General features: G+C 50.8%; 1 protein-coding gene across 1 annotated transcript; it reads right to left on the bottom strand.

The window, feature by feature from the left end:
- Positions 1-1,215: 1,215 nt before the first annotated feature.
- LOC122710051 (liprin-alpha-1-like) lies at positions 1,216-18,731 on the bottom strand. The gene is made up of 7 exons (XM_043927496.1): positions 18,719-18,731; positions 12,792-12,893; positions 12,158-12,322; positions 11,309-11,502; positions 9,284-9,512; positions 3,413-3,582; positions 1,216-1,300 (listed from the first exon to the last, which is right to left on the bottom strand). Exons 3-7 carry the CDS (start codon positions 12,266-12,268, stop codon positions 1,216-1,218), a joined length of 789 nt encoding a protein of 262 aa, XP_043783431.1. The 5' UTR covers positions 12,269-12,322; positions 12,792-12,893; positions 18,719-18,731.
- Positions 18,732-19,016: the final 285 nt, after the last annotated feature.

The raw sequence follows: 19,016 nt of genomic DNA, 5'->3' as shown, positions 1-19,016 counted from the left end.
CAGACCTTCGCCCAGCATCAGGCCCTAGTTCAGCATCAGAGGTTGCCCCCCAGAATCAGTCATTTCCCCCAGCATGAGGCCCTAGTCCAGCATCAGACCCTAGTCCAGCATCAGACATTCCCCCCCAGCATCAGACCCAGTCCAGCATCAGGCCCTCCCCCAGCATCAGACCCTCCCCCAGAATCAGACCCTCCCCCAGCATCAGGCACTCCTCCAGCATCAGACCCTCGCCCAGCATCAGGCCCTAGTCCAGCATCAGACATTCCCCCCCAGCATCAGGCCCTAGTCCAGCATCAGGCCCTGGTCCAGCATCAGACATTCCCCCCCACCATCAGGCCCTAGTCCAGTATCAGGCCCTAGTCCAACATCAGACCCTGGCCCAGCATCAGGCACTCCTCCAGCATCAGACCCTCGCCCAGCATCAGGCCCTAGTCCAGCATCAGACATTCCCCCCCAGCATCAGGCCCTAGTCCTGTATCAGGCCCTAGTCCAGCATCAGATCCTCCCCCAGCATCAGGCACTCCTCCAGCATCAGACCCTAGTCCAGCATCAGAGGTTGCCCCCCAACATCAGTCGTTTCCCCCCAGCATGAGGCCCTAGTCCAGCATCAGACATTCTCCCCCAGCATCAGGCCCTAGTCCAGCATCAGACATTCCCCCCCAGCATCAGGCCCTAGTCCAGCATCAGGCCCTCCCCCAGCATCAGGCCCTAGTCCAGCAACAGGCCCTTGTCCAGCATCAGACATTCCCGCCCAGCATCAGGCCCTAGTCCCGCATCAGGCCCTCCTCCAGCATCAGACCCTCCCCAGCATCAGGCCCTGCCCCCAGCATTAGGCCCTCCTCCAACATCAGGCCCTAGTCCAGAATCAGACCTTCCCCAGCATTAGACCCTCCCCCAGTATCAGATCCTAGTCCAGCATCAGATGTTCCCCACAATCATCAGGCCCTAGTCCAACATCATACGTTCCCCCAGCATCAGACCTTCCCACAGCGACAGGCACCTCCCGCATCAGACCCTCCCCCAGCATGAGACCCTAGTCCAGCATCAGGCCCTCCCCCACCCTCAGACCCTCCCCCAGCATGAGACCCTAGTCCAGCATCAGGCCCTCCCCCACCCTCAGACCCTCCCCCGGCCTCAGGCCGTTCCCCACTATCAGGCCCCCCACCTCCAGTATGAGGCGTGGCAGCTCCACTTGTCTGATGCTCCTGAGCACACTCAGGCAGCCCCAGAGCCGCAGGACAATGGCTCTTGCAGGAGGTGCATCTCCTGGAAGCACCTGCGGAACAGCAGCAGCTGGGCTCTGTTTCAGGTCAAGGAGAGGCGAAGGGGCACTTGTGCAGGAGGCAGCCGTGGCTGTGGGCACGTTCCCCGACTCTGCTTCCTCCCCGTGGGGGCTCTGCTCTCCTGCTCTCTCACGGGTCCCAGGACTGTGTCCTTCCAGATTCACAGTCGCCTTGATATCTCAAGCCCAAGTCCTGAGTTGCATCCCAGTCTGGTGTGGTGGAGGGCTGGGAACACCCAAGCTCAAGGGCTGAAAGGATCCCAGGGGGACAGTCGGGCCCCAGCGGGGGGCAGGGCAGGGGATGAGGGTGGCCGCCCACAGAGGGCCCCGCAGCAGCACTGGAAGGACAGCCGTGATACCTTGGCTCACTCGGGGACGCTGCCCGGCCTAGCGCTCAGAGATGTTACCGCCAGCAGCTCTGGGGACGCAGGAAGCCCGGTGAGTGACACCACGCCACATGGGCTGTGTGTGTGGGCACTGCTGACCATGGCCTCAGTTTTCATTCCGGTTCCAACTGTCCCTCCAAAGGTAGACGGGCCCCTCTTCCGAATGGCACAGATGTTTTCTTTATGTGGGTGAACGCATCCCTGCTTGTTTCTGTCGGCACTGTTGTCCCTCATCGTGTGTTTTCCTCGTTACAACCTGTACTTGCTGCTCTTCCAGTTTAAATTAGGAGCAGTCCTTATTTTCTGCATTTTCTAGTTGTCAGGGTTCATTGGGGCTTTCCAGGTGGCTCTAGCGGTAAAGATCCTGCCTGCCAATGCAAGAGATAATGAGAGATGTGGCTTCGGTCCCTGGATCGAGAAGATGGCCTGGAGGAGGGCATGACAACCCACTCCAGTATTCTTGCCTGGAGAATCCCATGGACAGAGGAGCTAGTGGGCTACATTCCCCGGGGTCGCAAAGAGTGAGACACGACTGAAGCAGGTTAGCACACACTCAGGCTTTAGGTCAGTCACTCAGTTGTGTCCGACTCTTTGCCACTGTGTGGACTGCAGCACTCCAGGCTTTCCTGTCCTTCACTATCTCCTGGAGTTTGCTCAAACTCATGTCCATTCAATCAGTGATGCCATAGAACCATCTCATTCCTGTTGCATCCACCAGAGAGGTGGCTGGGGCTCGGCAAAGTGCATGGTCCCACTGCGTGGGTGTGAAGCTGCCCTCACCACTCCCTGACCGCGTGACCATCACTGTGTCTTCCTCTGTAAATGGGGAGGTGGCAGCACCTGCTTGGGAAGGGGCACATCCAGCATCTGGTATATAAGCAATGCACCACCATCTCAGCGTTGTATTTATTAATAAGAGGGATAGCATTTAATAACCTGCTCCTTTTTCTCTCTTGTCACTTAACTGTGGTCCAGACCACATCTGGTTTACTTACCCCTGTAATTCCCACACCCAGCACAAACAAGACACTCACACATATCTGCCTGAAGAGGCATGAACATACTCTATCCTCAAGGAGATGAAGCCGAGCGAGATGGGGCCTGATGATAACACTGTGTGATGAGGAGACCCGAGGAGGACCTGTGTGGCTGTGGGGTGGGGTGGGGACATGGGCAGAACCCCTGAGAGCTCCTGGGGATGGGGAAGTTAGCAGGAAGGAGGAGGAGGGCCTGTTCCTTGCAGGGTGTCCACAGATTGTACCTCACCCCTCACTGATGAACACTTGGGCCGTTTCCAAACACTTGTCAGTGTTCTGGGGGAAACAATCATTGCCAGCTCCTACTCAATCAACTTCACAGAATATGTTTCTAGCACTGGAGTATAAACATCTGCTTTCTTCATTCCATCCTCCGTTCATCCACCTATCCAGCCAGCCATCTGTTCATCCATCCATCCACTCACTAATCCATCCATCCATCCATCCACTCACAAATTCCATCCACCCATCGAGCCAGCCATCGGTTCATCCATCCATCCACTCACTAATCTATCCATCCATCCACCCACCCACCCACTCATTAACTCATCCGATCATCTCGGACCCACCGAGAAGACAGACGCCTCCTCCGCTCCTGCTCCCAGGAGGACCCCGAGCGTGAGTGACAGGAGCCTCATGGGACAGCGGGGGAGACACAGAAGGGACATGCCTGCAGGCCCTCCTCCTCTCAACGGGGAAGCACCCACCTGGTCCTAAGGCCTCCTTGCCGGGGTGTCCAGGCCGGCCCCTTTCCTTCTTGCCAAACAAGCGGCCGATGGAGCACCTGATGCCCTTCTTCTTTGGGGCTTTGTCCATGGAGTCCTGGCTGCTGTTGATGCTGGGGTTGCCCCCGGGGCCGTCCTGAGAGTCCGTCGAGCTTTGGGGAGAGAAAACGCCCTTTAACCAGCGCCCTCGTGCAAACACACACCCCTCCCCAAGACCGACTGATAGAACCGGCCACCAGCAACACCCGTGCCTCCACCTCGAGCAGACAGTGGCGTCTGCTTCACCAACCACACTCCACACGAGCAATGGGGGCTCCCGGGCACAGACATCGGCCCCGGGAAGCTGAGAGTCTCTGACTGGAGCTGCCCCCGAGGAGGGCTTGACTCCAGACCAGCCGGTGCAGAGGGCGCTCCGACCCTCCCTCAGGGTCACCGCTTGTCAGGTGATGAGGCTCCCAGAGAAGTCGAGCTCCCCAGCTCTGGGCAGCTCCCCCCGCCTCCCGCAGGGTGACCGTCCCCGGCCGTGGCAGGAGAGCGACGGTCACCGTGCAGGGCTGCTGTTCAGGAGACCACTCGTGCCCTCCGTCGGGGGCTTCCTGGCTCAGGCCGGGAGTTCAGCAGGTGGTGGTCGAATGAGGACAGTGTCAGCCACAGGAGGGGACAGAGTCTCCTGAGAGGAGACCCTTGAGGAAAAGGGAGGGACCCTCAAGAGCGAACCTGAGAGGCACGGGGCCATCACCATCAGGAACGCGCCCCGGACGGGGAGACCTCTAGCAAGAGCAGGAAGAAAGCTCCCACAGGAGTCAATCCGCAGAGATGGACACTTTCTAAAATCACTGAGGTCCCTGAGCTCTTCTCCCCCAGCATCTGAAGTTCACCACTAAACACAGGAACCGCATCCAGTGCGATTCCTTTAAAACCATCCTTCCACCTCTTTCAAGACAAGAGGCGCAGGGCTCCTGAAACTGACGAGGCGCGCAGGCCCCTTACTTGCGGGCGTCCCTGATGTCCTCCGCGCACAGCGCCCCCGTGTGCAGCTGCTCCAGCCGAAGAGACTCAGGCGAGGCAGGGCTCGAGGTTTCAGAAGTGATGGTTGTCTTGTCATTTTGCACCTCTTCCCGTAGAGCTGGCATCTGAGGGAATGAGCTAAGTGTAAAATTGGCTAACAAGAGACTGTGTCAAAAAAGGCAATCATACAGGCCTTACATTATAACCACAAACATATTTGAAAATCTATTAGCTATGCTATCCGCCAAGTACAAAAAAATGCCTTGTACTCGCTTAATGCCATCTTAAAGGACTGTCTTGTAGAGAAGCGGGGCGTGGGGCAGTGAGAGCACCTGACTGAGTGCAGAGACCCCGGACCGGAGCCTCCCCGCAGCGGGGCTCCGCCCTCCCTGGAATGGGGCGACCAGATGGCCCCGCCGGGCAGGACAGCAGAGCGACGCCAGCCCCATGAACCCTGCATGGCACCAACTGCCCTGATGAAAGGACTGTGCTCATCGCCAGATGCTGCTCAGAAGCACCACTAGCAAGGGTAAGGAACCTCTCAGCAAGCCTTCCAGACCTTTCTGTTTGAAGGAGAAAAGGAAACAGCTTGTACCACCACCCAAGATCATTTGTAGTGATGATGCAGGTTACTGGAACCCGTGACACCAAGTGAAACACAGGAAAGGTACCTAACCCGTCATGCGAACACCATGTGTCTGGCTTGTATTTCTCTGTAACATACGACTGGGGCTACACAGTGAGGTGCTTACACGCAATTCAGTGTAATTTGCTCACTGTGGTCTACATAAAGCACCCCTAGGTCTTCACTAAGAGATGATCTTGTAGCAACCTAGAGCGGTGGGATAGGGAGGAAAATGGGAGGGAGGTCCAAAAGGGAAGGGATATATGTATACCTATGGCCAATTCATGTTGAGGTTTGACAGAAAAGAACAAAATTCTGTAAAGCAATTATCCTTCAATTAAAAAATAAACTAATTAAAAGGAAAAAAAAAGATGATCTCTCCTGGAGTCCCAGCTTTTCCGCTGGTCCCAGGTGTGAGGAAAGGAAAGACAGTGGTGGCAACAGTGTGGGGAACAGATTAACCCCTTCAGGGTCCAGACAGGTCTCACTTACACATTTGGGTCTGTGGTTAAGCCAGGGGAAGTCCGTAGAAACATGCACGGCAAGTATTTTTATAAACAACGAGTGTGTTGTTTTAACCAACTAACCTGTGCCTTTGGAACGGGATTCTGTAAAGAATACTGATCCACTGCAGCCCCACAGAAGCTTGATGCCAACAAAGTGACTCAGTGCAAAATACAGCTGAGCCCGTTTAACAGTGGCTGGATAAACTGCACCCTCCCCTGATCTCTAACAAGAACCCTCAGGCAACAGAAGGCTACAGAGGCTAGAAATTATCCCCACAGAACTGAACAGGGGTCAATCTCAAATTCAAGTTACAATAAGCATTTATAAAAATCAGAAAACAACACAGAACAGAGCGGGGAAGTGACACGCCTGGGTTGACCGTGGACTCAGGGGAGACAAACACCTGCCTCAAAGTCAGGGACCGCGGCCAGCCCCTTCCCCGGGCCTCCTCCTGAGGAAGGGCTCTGGGCCCCCAGCTTGGCCGCCCTCCTTCAGGAGGGAAGCCCGCCCCCCTGGTGCCCACGTGACTAGGATGGGCAGGACCGTGTCCTCACGTAACAGGAGGGCAGAGCAGGTCACAGAGCCGGTGAGCGGCACACCCAGGCCACCAGCCCCAGGCTGACGGAGCAGCTCCGCTGTGCCCAGCAGAAGGGCTCCGGGGCACTGAGCTGCCTCAACTGGAGCGTGGCTGCCCGAGTCCTGCGGGAAGGTCCCCAGAGTGGTCGGTCAGTGGGCTGGGAGCGGGAGAGGGACAAGGACGGCCAGCCCTCGGGGCACTGGACTCCAACAACAGGGGCTCATCCGAGGGACCAGAGGGGAGAGGCAGCGAGCTCCCTCCTGCCGCTCCCTCCATCAGGGACGCTGTGAGGGACACGAGAGCCTCTGGAGGAAAGCGGGCTGGACGGCCCCACGGTTAAGTGTCCAGGCTCTGATCAGATGAGTCTGCACCGCACTGCTGGGTGTGTGAGCCTGGGCACGGGGCCCGGCCTCTCTAAGCCTCAGTGTCCACGTCTGCTGAATGGGGATAACAGCAGCCTGGACCTCACCTGGGTGTCTGCGGGATTAGATGACAGGCTCGGAAAGCACTCGACACGGTGCCTGGCGGGCAGAGTCTCCTGCACACTGCTACCCCCGTCATTAGAGGGCTTCCCCCAAATCTAACACCTATGGCTCTGATTCAGTCATTGCTTTTAAGAAAACACTAAGCGGAAATTCCATGGTGGTCCAGACGTTAGGACTTGGCACTTTCACTGCCGGGACACAGGTTTGATCCCTGGTTGGGGAATTAAGATCCCATAAGCTGTGCAGCATGGCCAAAAAAAAAATTTTTTTAAACATAATAAATACTACTATGTCTATTATAAATAAGCATGAGATGATTAGAAATCAAACAAGTGGCAGAAAGGGAAACCGTTACAATTGTCTCATCGAATGACCGATTTCCAACAGAACCATCAGCATATTTTAAGTGGTGGGTGAGTTTCAAAACTGCCATTAAAACATCAATTATTCACCGGTACATAACCACACAGTGTTCCGTCACGTGACTCGATAAGCACTCTTTAACACTTCACAGAGAAACAAAGCCATGCTAAATTACTAAATAGTTTACCTTTCGATGATGCTTCCTTAATTAACTATGCTGATAGATGCATGCAAAGAAATGGAGAGAAACCAGGTTGATTGCGACTTTGAAGCTAAAAATGCAAGAATCAGTATAGGCAAATACAGGAAAGCAAAAATGATGGCAAACCTATAAGTGACATTAAGACTTAGAGAACAGTAGCTGGAAACAGAACTTTTTTTTTTTTTTTTTTTTTTTTGACCACAGAAGTTAAATAAGCTATTCAAGATTTACTAGAGAAACACTATAAATTATTACTCAGGAAGATACAATTCTGTTACAACATCGTGATTTATTAAAGCAGAGCATTCTGTACAACAAAGGGCCTCAACAGCTGTCTGTTCTCAGCCAAACTTCTCTATAACTTATTTCTCTTAATAAAAAACATGTTATACTTTCAAATAGTAATTTAACTGATGAGGAAGTTACCATAATACCTAGTTTAACACTGAACAAATCTCACCACCTATTGGACATTAATGTAAAATCCTTACCTAGAATTTGACTTAAAACTTCTGAAAATAAATTCATTAAAGCAGGTACCGTATGAAAATGTGTAAGAATGAAAGCTAGCATAATAGCAGGTGGAGTCTTCACATTTTATGAACCATAGAAGATACTTTGTAAAAGAGTCTAGTAGAGACATTAACCATGCAAAAGCTGATGAGATTTACAGTCTTAAAAACAAGCACCAACACAGAAAGGAGATTGTGTCAAAAGCCCATTAATTCTACACTTAGAGGATCATTTTTTTATGTAAGCATACTCTCATTTATAAATTGCACAGGTTATGTAGTGTATGATCCATCTACATTATGCTTGTAACTGCATAGTGATACAATAATTCAAACTTACTGCTATGGGGGAAAAACACCATTTAATGAGCCATGAAGAAAAGCACAAACACGACTAAAGGGACACACACTGTGGACACAGCACTGCAGAGACCAGAGCAAGTGGGAGGACGGGAGGGGAGATGGATGGGGAAACTACAGCCTGGGGTGGGGGGGACGGGAGGCTGGGCTCTGGATTGACGACAGCTAAACAGACAACAGGATGAGACAGGAAATCCAAACCAATGATGAAAGCAGACACACCATCCGAGAACTCCAACAACAAGGACAAAATGTACACAACTGTTCTTTTACAAATACTCGGAAAGAAATCAAGCACGAAACCACAGAGAAATCATCAAGAATTTTAAATATCAACTAATTAGCCAAAGACGCAAATTATATAAATGTGTCAAAAGCCCACAAAATGGACTAGTTACCACTTCACATGCATCTAAAATGATTCACACTTAATTTAATGATATGCTGACCAACAATGCAGCTAACATGAAATGGGTGGTAACAGAAAAAAGTGATAATACATGTGCAGGTACAAAGCAGAGGGTTGTAAACGTGATTTCATGAGGTAAACAGCAATGCACTCAGAAACCTAAGCTACACACGCAAGAAAGCTGGACCATGCGCTTTAGAGCCGCACACTCTGTCACCAAAAGCCCTAGGTCGTCATCCCGTTTTCAGACTCGGGAGAGTGAGGAAGCCCGACTTCTTCCCTGGGGCCCTGGGGCACCGGGCTTTGAACCTGGTTTCACACCAGAGCAGGCCTGAGTGCGCGGCCAGGTCCATCAGCAAGCAGACCAGTTTAGATTTTTGGTTTTCTTCCCACCGCATGCCCTGCACCGTGCAGCCAGGCATCCCCAGTGGAAAATGTGCTGCACGGTTTTCACACGCCATGAGAACTGCCATGAGAACTTTCACAAAGTTGTCTGCTCCCTGAGAACAGAAACTTTCCTGCAGCTGCTGCGCCCAGCACAGGCCAGGCCCAGCTTTACAGAGGCAGGCTCTGGCTGAGCTCATGATGACGTGCTAAGCCGGTGGTCCAAATATCAAGACTAACTGGTCGCTGTGCGATTACGGAATGATTAAAGACTAGGCAGTTTTAAAAATCATAGACCTCTGAGTGTGGAAAATGTACCTGATTTTCTTCTGGGTAAAAAGACAAGAAAACAAAAAACAAACAAAAAAAGAAAACCAGTATGCTGGGGGAGGGACGTGGCAGGGAGGAGGCAGACACATACCAGAGGCATGGTGCCCAGCCGGTCTATGTTCTGCGCTGGCCTTCGACGCCTCATTCGGGGCGTGGCGGGCACACTGCTGGGCGGGCAGGAGCTGGCAAGCGAGGAGGCAAAATACAGGTCGAGGGAGCTCACTGATTTAAAACGACGAAGGCTGCCTGAGCTCGCCTTGCCCACCCTGCTCTCAGTCTCCTTGGCCCGCTGCTCGGTGTTCTCCTCTTCTTGGATCCACCTAAAAGAGAGCAAAACTCGTCACCTGCCTTTGTCAGCACAGGAACGTGTCTGGACAACAACTTTGGGCTTGCATTCTGTGTCATGATTAGCAAATTCCAGGAACAGTTGCTCAATTAACATCGCAGCAAAAAGGTTCGACTTTCCCTCTTTTGAATATTCTCAAACTTAGTATAACTTAGCATTGAGTCTTACAAACTGGCCCCTGATCATTCACGTTTGATTTGACTCATTTACTCTAACATTCTGACGGGGCCTTGGTGGCGACTCTCTCCCTGTGAGGAGACAGCTAAAGTGGACAACCTTCAGCATCCCTGCTCTCAGGGCTGAGGTGCACATCAGGGCCTCGAGTCTTTTCCACTGGGAATCAGGAACTCTGCACCATCAAAACAGCGATTCACAAACAGGCTTGACTTTCTAAACACAAATCTCCAGACCAGATGAAGTGCTGAGTTGATCTTTTTTTTTTAAGGGTGTATATGTACCAACACATCACTTGATGAAGTTCTCCCCCAGCTTTGTGAGAGTTTCTGGATTCATGTCAATGTGCCGCATTCACCTAGAATTTACGGTGACGGCTCTTCTCCCCTAATGTGTCATGGATGATTTTATATAGCAGTTTAAGTATTAGATTATGCATATAAAATGATTTTTTAACAAAAATACAAGATTCTTGCAGGTCGTAACCTCTCCAGTTTCACTACTTATATGTCCTGAAAGATTTTCACTGGTGACAAGTTGAAGGACAGAATTTACCACTTAGATCAAGTCAACATATTGCATAAGGAAAAATCACTTTTACCTGACAACGTGCTGTAAAAATAGAAACATTAATATGTTAACCGTTCCATATTTCCTGCGGGGACGGGGAAAGACAACCTTTCTGAGCTCGTCTGTGCTCAAACACGGCCCAGAAAGCAGTCTGTGTCAGGGCCAAAACTGCAGGCGGCACCACCTGCGTTTGCTGGTTGTGCCGCTCACCCCTGCCTTCCCCCTGAACCCCCCGCGCTCGGCCAACAGGAACGGGCACCTCGGCCTGGGCTGACGTGACGAGAACAATCCGAGCAGCAGCTCTGCCGGGTCCTGCGCAGGGTCACCGGCCCGCGGCCACTCTGAACGGAACCTCAGGACAGGAGGCACGGCTGTGCGGGTGTGGCCCAGGCAGGCCTCGGGGCCCCCGGCCGCCCGGCTGCACCCAGACCCAGGGCCCCCTGCTCACCACGAGGCGGGCCTTCGGATTCTATCCCGCTTTGTAAACTGTTATAACTGCCAAGACGGTGTCTAAAGAAAACATCTTAAACATACTGATGAGTTGAGAAAAACTCAAACACATGTCCTTGGACCAGTGTCTTACAAGAAGCCAATCTTCACACTGTGTTAAGTTAAAAAGGAAACTGCGGATCTGAGGGGAATTTGCCAACCCCAAACCTCAGCTTTTCTGTTCCAGGTGCTTCTCACCAGAGCATGGGAGGCTCCGAGGGACACACGAGGGCGAACCCTCAGTGCTGGTGGGTTCACGGGCCACAGGGGAACCACCTCGGCACGTCTCCCACCTTGGGGCTCAGAGCTGTGGGGGGACACCCCACAAGACCCCCCGCCCACAGAGTGCTGACACCAGCTGTGGACAGAACGCCCTGGCTGACTCAGCTCTCTCATCAAGGGCGATCTCAGAACTGAAAATCCTTGAAGCAGGCCTGTAGTCAGTGGTCTCACTATGGAACACTCAGACTTCGTCTAGGACAAGACAGCTCCTCAGAGAAGCCCAGTTTCTGGGGAGCTGAGTTCGGGCACACCCACCGGATCTCTTGGTTGGTGGCGTCCAGCTTCTCCTGAAGAATCGCAGGAAGAGTCCTGGCATCAGCCTGCCCACTGGGCGGCAGCTGAACAGCCGAGCTGAGGAGGGTGACCCCGTCGCCCTCGCCGTCAGACACGCCTTCGTCTCTTTCGAAGGCCTGGGCCACGGTGGCCGGCACGCGGGCCTGCTGTCTCAACTGAAATAAAAGGGGCCGAGTCACTGTGTGTTGATCTGGGCATAGACGTTAGTGCACTTCTTCCTGTATACTCACCTGATGATATGGCCACTGTAACAGAATACACCGAGTGTCTCTCATTGATCTCAATGACAATGATCTCAATCTGCTTATTCACAGCTTTAAACTCTCAGTTTGAGAGGGAAAAAATGTTATCCTAAAACCATTCTATTACCCAGTTTTTAATTGCAAATTGATAGCCAGAAGATAATAAATCTTGAGACATTTATGCCAACTAATACTTTTAACTGGGGGCTTCCCAGGTGGCTCAGTGGTAAAGAATCCGCCTGCCAATTCGAGAGGGCAGGTTGGATCCCTGGGTCGGGAAGATCCCCTGGAGTAGAAGATGGCCACCCACTCCAGTATTCTTGCCTGGGAAGTCCCAGGAAGAGAGGATGTGTTGGACTACAGTCCACAGGGTTGTATAAGACTCGGATAAGGCTGAGTGTGTACTCAGGCAATGCTGTTAAACCATATAAAACTCTGACTTCTTACAGAAAAACTGTATTCACAAGAATTCAAGAAGCTCAAAAGTCAACTAGTTCCATAAATACGTGCATCATCCACCTGACCAGGCAGCAAGTGTACTAATGCAGGCCGGCCGGGTGGCTGGTACCTTCTCGTCCAGGGCCTTGTGGTGCTCAAATAGAAACTTCAGCGCCCTGAGCACCTCCACCTCGCTGATCATGCCGGCTGGGGACTGCGCCTGCTGCTTGTCCGCCGTCATCCGGAGGGATGGTACATACCGGGAAACGAGGAGCTCCAGGTGTTCCAGCAGCAGCTGCAGGGAGGGGTCAAAGGAGCACCTTCAACCTCACACTTGAATTCAGGGCCGAGAACTCCTCTCAGCCTCACGCTAAAGCCAAAACCATGCTAAGGCACGTCGGAATCCCGCCAGTTCAGTCTAAAGTTAGAGTGGACTTCCCCAGTGGCCCAGGAGTTAAGACTCCACACTTCTGCAGGGCTCATGGGTTTTAATCCCTGGTCGGGGATCTAAGATCCCACATAAACTGTAGCATGGCCAAAAATGGAAGTTAAGAGAACTCCCCCTCAAATGTACTAAAATTGCATTCGCTCTCATCATAAATTTGAAGCAAACTATGAGAACCCCAAGCTGATCCACCTCGGTCTGCCCAGTGGGAAGATGTGAAAAATGACTTGAAAACCAGACAGACTTTAAAGACAGCAACAAGGAGCCCAGTGGTGAGCCCCGCGGGCACAGGTCAGCATGGGAGACTCCGCCTACTGACCCTGGTGTTGTTCCTCTCTGCTCTCAGCTGAGCAATTTCTTCTTCTCTGGCAAGAAGCTGCTCCCTGCACACCTTCAGTTCTTCATTATATGTTCCCAACTCCTAGAAAACAGTTAAATGAGGAGGTAACTAAATGCAAACACAAGTGAAAAAGAGAGCGAGACCGTGAAGGCTGACCCTATCAAGTCTCTCCAGGCTCCACACAAAGGATCTCCCTGCCCCTCCGGAGAAAAGAGGGTCCGCTGACCCCAAGACCACACAGACAAGCACAACTCAGACTGGCCTTCAACCTCCGCCTCGACCTGGCAGGCACGTGGAGAAGAGAACCCGGAATCCAGCCTGCCTTCTCCAGACCCAGGGAAGTCTGAGAAACTTTCCTAAACATAAACCAAAGAACAAAATGGATAAACAGATTCTTAAACGACATGCAGACAAGTGACCTAGGACCCCTGAGGAGAGTGAAGAAGAAAGGGAAGATCTACAAGGCCACCAGGTTTTGGAGTGTTCCTCTGGGAAAGAGGCTGATGGCACACCAAGGCCATCTGCTAGCCTGACTCCACTGAAATCACCGAGTCATTCAATAAACTGGCTAAAATGTTAAATTCGTGTTATATGTATTTTATCACAATTTGTGTGCACGCGGGGCCATCCACGTGGTGAACTTGCTAAAACCGAACCACAACGAGACTTTCATTCTTCCATTTTTCTTTGTACAAGTAAAAAAACCCTGGCTTACACATCCCCCACTACATACTGAGTATTCAGCACTTAGAACACTGCCCAACACTTGTAAGAGGCATGTAGTAGACATGTGAAGCCATGAGGGTATATGTTACACACGTAAGCAGTAGGTACCCATTATTAACATGCTGGACACACTGGTGTGTGCTTTGTAAGACGGGAGACATTAAGGGGCTTAGCCTCTCTGCTTCAAGGACTGACTCTCTAGCTCGATCCAGATGCCCCAGAGACTGTTCCAGCCAGTGTATCCCTTCTTGTGGGGCCCCCGCCCATCCTCCACGCAGCACCTGCACAACCTCTAACAAAGTCAACCTGCTGGGGTCGATCCTGCGCACGAAGGCCAAAACGCCCTGGCCGGCAGGGCCCACGGCCATGCTAACAAATGAAACACAACCCCAACGCTTCATCGGGTGAGGGCCAATCCGATGGGCCCAGTCCCTGGCTGCTCTCACCTCAGGACACTCTGCCTCCAGGACTTGGGTCGAGGCCAACTTCTTCGTCTTCTTGGCCTTTGCCTTGGGGTTGCAGCATTGGAAAAGCGCCCATAGGCGGGCCCTTCTGCGACCCATCCTCGTGGATGGGGGCAGCCCCCCACTCGGGGGCAACCGCTGTTTCCGAGGCAGTTACCTCAGCACCTGAGCTATCACCACCGATCTCACACTACGACCACCGCTCTCACACACCGCTCTCACACACCGCTCTCTCACACACCGCTCTCTCACACACACCGCTCTCTCACACTATGACCACCAGCTCTGCTGTCTCAAGAAGAAATCGCACGAAGCCTCTGCCTCCAGCACGTCTCCCAGGAGCCCGGAACCTGGAACCCACTCCGTCACAAGGGGCTCCGTGGTAACAGGGGGGCTGGGCTCAGGCCCACCATCAAGGGTGCAGAGAGGGGGGAAGGGCTGCCAAAAAGATGGCAGGTGAGTGTGGGGTGCGGGAGAAGGAAGGCCGTGCCCACCGCTCAGGCCCAACGTCAAACATGACCCTGCAATGTACTGGGTCACAGTCGAACCGAACAGTATAAACTGCTTCAGAAACCACCACTGCTAGGAATGAGCACATCTTCTAAGGGGGCTTCTGCCCCCTCCACCCCTGAAACAAGCCTCCAATGAGGCTACTGAAAGGGCACCCCTGAACTCAAGGGCACCCCTGAACTCAAGAGCGTCCCCAGAACCCATGCCAGTGAGGATGCTGGCTGCCGCACTGGCTACCCCTCACTCTCACCCTGAGCTTGGTCATTGCCATTTACTTCTCCAGGGGATCTTCCCAACCCAGGGATCAAACCCGGGTCATCCGTATTGTACACAAACACTTTACCATCTGAGCCATGAGGGATCTACTAGCGTGTCAGATGAGTGCAAACATGCGGTAGTTTGAGCATTCTTTGGGATTGACTTTCTTTGGGATTGGAATGAAAACGGACCTTTTCCAGTCCTGTGGCCACTGCTGAGTTTTCCAAATTTGCTGGCATATTGAGTGCAGCACTTTCACAGCATCATCTTCCAGGATTTGAAATAGCCCAACTGGAATTCCGTCACCTCCACTAGCTTTGTTCATAGTGATGCTTTCTAAGGCCCACCTGACTTCACATTCCAGGATGTCTGGCTCTAGGTGAGCGATCACACCATGGTGATTATCTGGATCATGAAGATCTTTTTTCTCCAGTTCTTCTCTGTATTCTTGCCAGCTCTTCTTAATATCTTCTGCTTCTGTTAGGTCCATACCATTTCGGTCCTTTATCGAACCCATCTTTGCATGAAATGTTCCCTTGGTATCTCTCATTTTCTTGAAGAGATCTCTAGTCTTTCGCATTCTGTTGTTTTCCTCTATTTCTTTGCATTGATCACTGAGGAAGGCTTTCTTATCTCTCCTTGCTATTCTTTGGAACTCTGCATTCAAATGGGAATATCTTTCCTTTTCTCCTTTGCTTTTCACTTCTCTTCTTTTCACAGCTATTTGTAAGGCCTCCTCAGACAACCATTTTGCCTTTTTGCATTTCTTTTCCATGGGGATGGTCTTGATCCCTGTCTCCTGTACAGTGTCACAAACCTCCATCCATAGTTCATCAGGCACTCTGTCTATCTGATCTAGTCCCTTCAATCTATTTCTCACTTCCACTGTATAGCCATAAGGGATTTGATTTAGGTCATACCTGAATGGTCTAGTGGTTTTCCCTACTTTCTTCAATTTAAGTCTGAATTTGGCAGTAAAGAGTCCTTAGGCAGTCACAATGCAAGATATCAAAATAAGGGAAGCTCAGTGAGGGAGCTGGAGTCTGAGAGGGCTGCTCCTTCCCTCGGGGCATCTGAATAAAGCTGACTCTGCGAAGAAAAGGCAGGGAGAAAGTCAAGCAGAGGGGACTGGCTAACACAGCTCTGGATGGTCCCTTGGGCTGGGAAGACAAAAATTTGAGTGCAGGCCTGACATGTCAGTCCGGGTGTTAGAGATCAAGCTCCCCAAGAAAAGGGAGTCACAGAAAATGTACCCAACACTCTGCCCAAATCGGCTGAGCGCTGAGTATCCATCACCTCGTGGTGCTCAGAAGACAGACGGTGGGCTTCAGGACCTGCCAAGAAGGGGGGTCCTGGGAGGCACCCCAGACTTCCAGACGGAGATGCTGGAGGGCTCCTCCCTGGGGTCAGGGAGGGAAAGTGGGTGATGGCTGCTGAGACTCAGCTTACAAGGACCCCCCAGCCTCAAGGCACTCAGGCCCTGAGTGAACAGAGAGCTCTGTCCCCACTAGAGGTCTGCATCAGAAGAAACTCTGGAGAAGACAGAATCACCAGAACCTCTAGGGTTTTCCAAACATAATGTCCAACATGCAACCAAACAAGCAAAAGAGGGTGTGACAACAAACAGCACCAAGAGAAAAAGAACTGAAACAGATCCAGAGGTGTCAGATATATATCAGCATATCACAGGTATGCTAGAGGTATCAGATGCAAACTTCACCAGTTCAAAAATATACCTGACAAAAGGAAAAATTTCTGAGAATCAAAACCGATGTTAGAACTTTAAAATAACAGTGACCGAATTTAAGAACTCAGTCTCTGGTCTTAACATCAAATTGGACACAGCTGAAGAGAGGATGAGTGAACTGAAGGATGGATCAGTTAAAAAAATATATATAAGAGGGAAAAAAGTTTAGAACATATGGAAGGAGCCCGCTTGTTAAACTATGTTGTTAAAAACTATAAATGAGGCTCCTCATGGGAGAGAAAAGACAGAAAGGGGAATAAGAAATGCCTCCAGGGGTTGAAACTAAAGAGCCTCTTAATGAAAGTGAAAGAGGAGAGTGAGAAAGCTGGCATAAAACTCAACATTCAAAAAATGAAGGTCATGCCGTCTGGCTCCATCACTTCCTGGCAAATAAATGGGGAAACAATGGAAACAGTGACAGACTGTATTTTCTTGGGCTCCAAAATGACTGCAGATGGTGACATTAAAAGACGCTAGCTCCTTGGAAGGAAAGCTATGACCAACCTAGACAGCACATTAAAAAGCAGAGACATTACTTTGCCGACAAAGGTTCATTTAGTCAAAGCTATGGTTTTTCCAGTAGTCATGTATGGATGTGAGAGTTGGCCCGGGAAGAAGGCTGAACGCCAAAGAATCGATGCTTCTGAACTGTGGTGTTGGAGAAGACTCTTGAGAGCCCTGTGGACTGCAAGGAGATCCAACCAGTCCATCCTAAAGCAAATCAGTCCTGAATATTCATTGGAAAGACGGATGCTGAAGCTCCAATACTTTGGCCACCTGATATGAAGAACTGACTCTTTGGAAAAGAACCTGATGCTGGGGAAGACTGAAGGCAGGAGGAGAAGGGGATGACAGAGGATGAGACGGTTGGATGGCATCACTGACTCGATGGACATGAGCTTGGGCAGGATCCAGGAGTTGGTGATGGACGGGGAGGCATGGTGCGCTGCAGTCCATGGGGTCGCAAAGGGTCAGACACAGAGTCACTGAACTGACTGACAGGGGCGGGGGCAAGAGTTGGCTGGAGAATCAGACCATTGACTCAAAAATGAAAACCACACATTGGTTTCAGCAGCTCTGCGGGTGCCTAAGGCAAGAAGAAAATATTCAAGTGCTCAGAGGAAAAAGGCGAGGCTTTTAATGGCACAGCAACCCTGAGGGCTGACATTTCAAGAACAAGGAAGTCAGGAGATAATGGACTGGCGCCTGTGAAATGCTGAAAAACAAATACCAACCAATCTGGAATTCTATACCCAACAAAAACACTCTTCCAAAGTGAAAGCAAAATAAAGACTTTTAGGGCAAATGGAAATGAGACAGCTCATCACCTGCAGACACGAACTAAAAAATGTTAAGGCAGTTCTTTGGGAGAAAGAAAAGTAGTCTCTGACGGAAGTATAAAAAACAAGTAAAGACCAACAGTGAGGTAACAGTGAGGGTAAATATTAACTCTACGATGATGATAATGCCAAAAATATACCTAAAATTTTAAAGGATAACAGTGACAAGGAGGAAACAGTCGTGTCAGGGAGGCAGTAAAAATACTAAGTTAGACTTGAATGTAGAACACACGCTGTATCTGCGAATGTACACCCGATCACCTGACAGAGGCGTACAGACCTAGAAAAACACTTCATCCTTCTAACAGAAAGCACGAGAGAAGGACACAGAATAGGTGGGACGAGCAGAAAACAAACAGCAACATGGTACCTACACACTGAAATATCAAAATTATAAACAGAGCAAATACTCTCATTGAAAGATAAAAAGGGTCAAACTGATTAAAATTAAAACCATACACTATTCACAGAGGTACGTGTAAAGATGGAAGACCACAGACAGGTGAAAGTAAAAGATACCCAGGCAAACAAGGACAGAAAACTGATGTGGCAATATCACTGTCCAATAATGTCTAAAGTAAGAAGCATTACTAGCAATAAAAAGGAGCATCTCATACTGATACAAGTTCAGTCCAGCAAGAAGATGAAGATTCTAAATTTGATTGTCCCTAATAACATAACCTCTCCACCATGACCCGTCCGTCCTGGGTGGCCCCACACAGCACGGCGTAGTTTCATTGAGTTAGACAAGACTGTGGTCCATGTGATCAGATCGGCTAGTTTTCTCTGATTATGGCTTCAGGGTGTCTGCCCTTTCATGCCCTCTCGCAACACCTACCATCTTACTTGGGTTTCGCTTACCTTGGACGTGGGATATCTCTTTATGGCTGCTCCAGCAAAGCGCAGCCGCTGCTCCTTACCTCGGACGAGGGGTATCTCCTCGTGACAGAATGTGGTCCACTGGAGAAGGGAATGGCAAACCACTTCAATATTCTTGCCGTGAGAACCCCATGAACAGTATGAAAAGGCAAAATGATAGGATACTGAAAGAGGAACTCCCCAGGTCGGTAGGTGCCTAGTATGCTACTGGAGATCAGTGGAGAAATAACTCCACAAAGAATGAAGGGATGGAGCCAAAGCAAAAACAAGACACAGTTGT

The sequence above is a fragment of the Cervus elaphus genome, chromosome 16 (assembly GCF_910594005.1).
Source record: "Cervus elaphus chromosome 16, mCerEla1.1, whole genome shotgun sequence".
Classification (NCBI taxonomy): Eukaryota; Metazoa; Chordata; class Mammalia; order Artiodactyla; family Cervidae; genus Cervus; species Cervus elaphus.
This window is presented reverse-complemented; position numbering and strand designations above follow the sequence as displayed.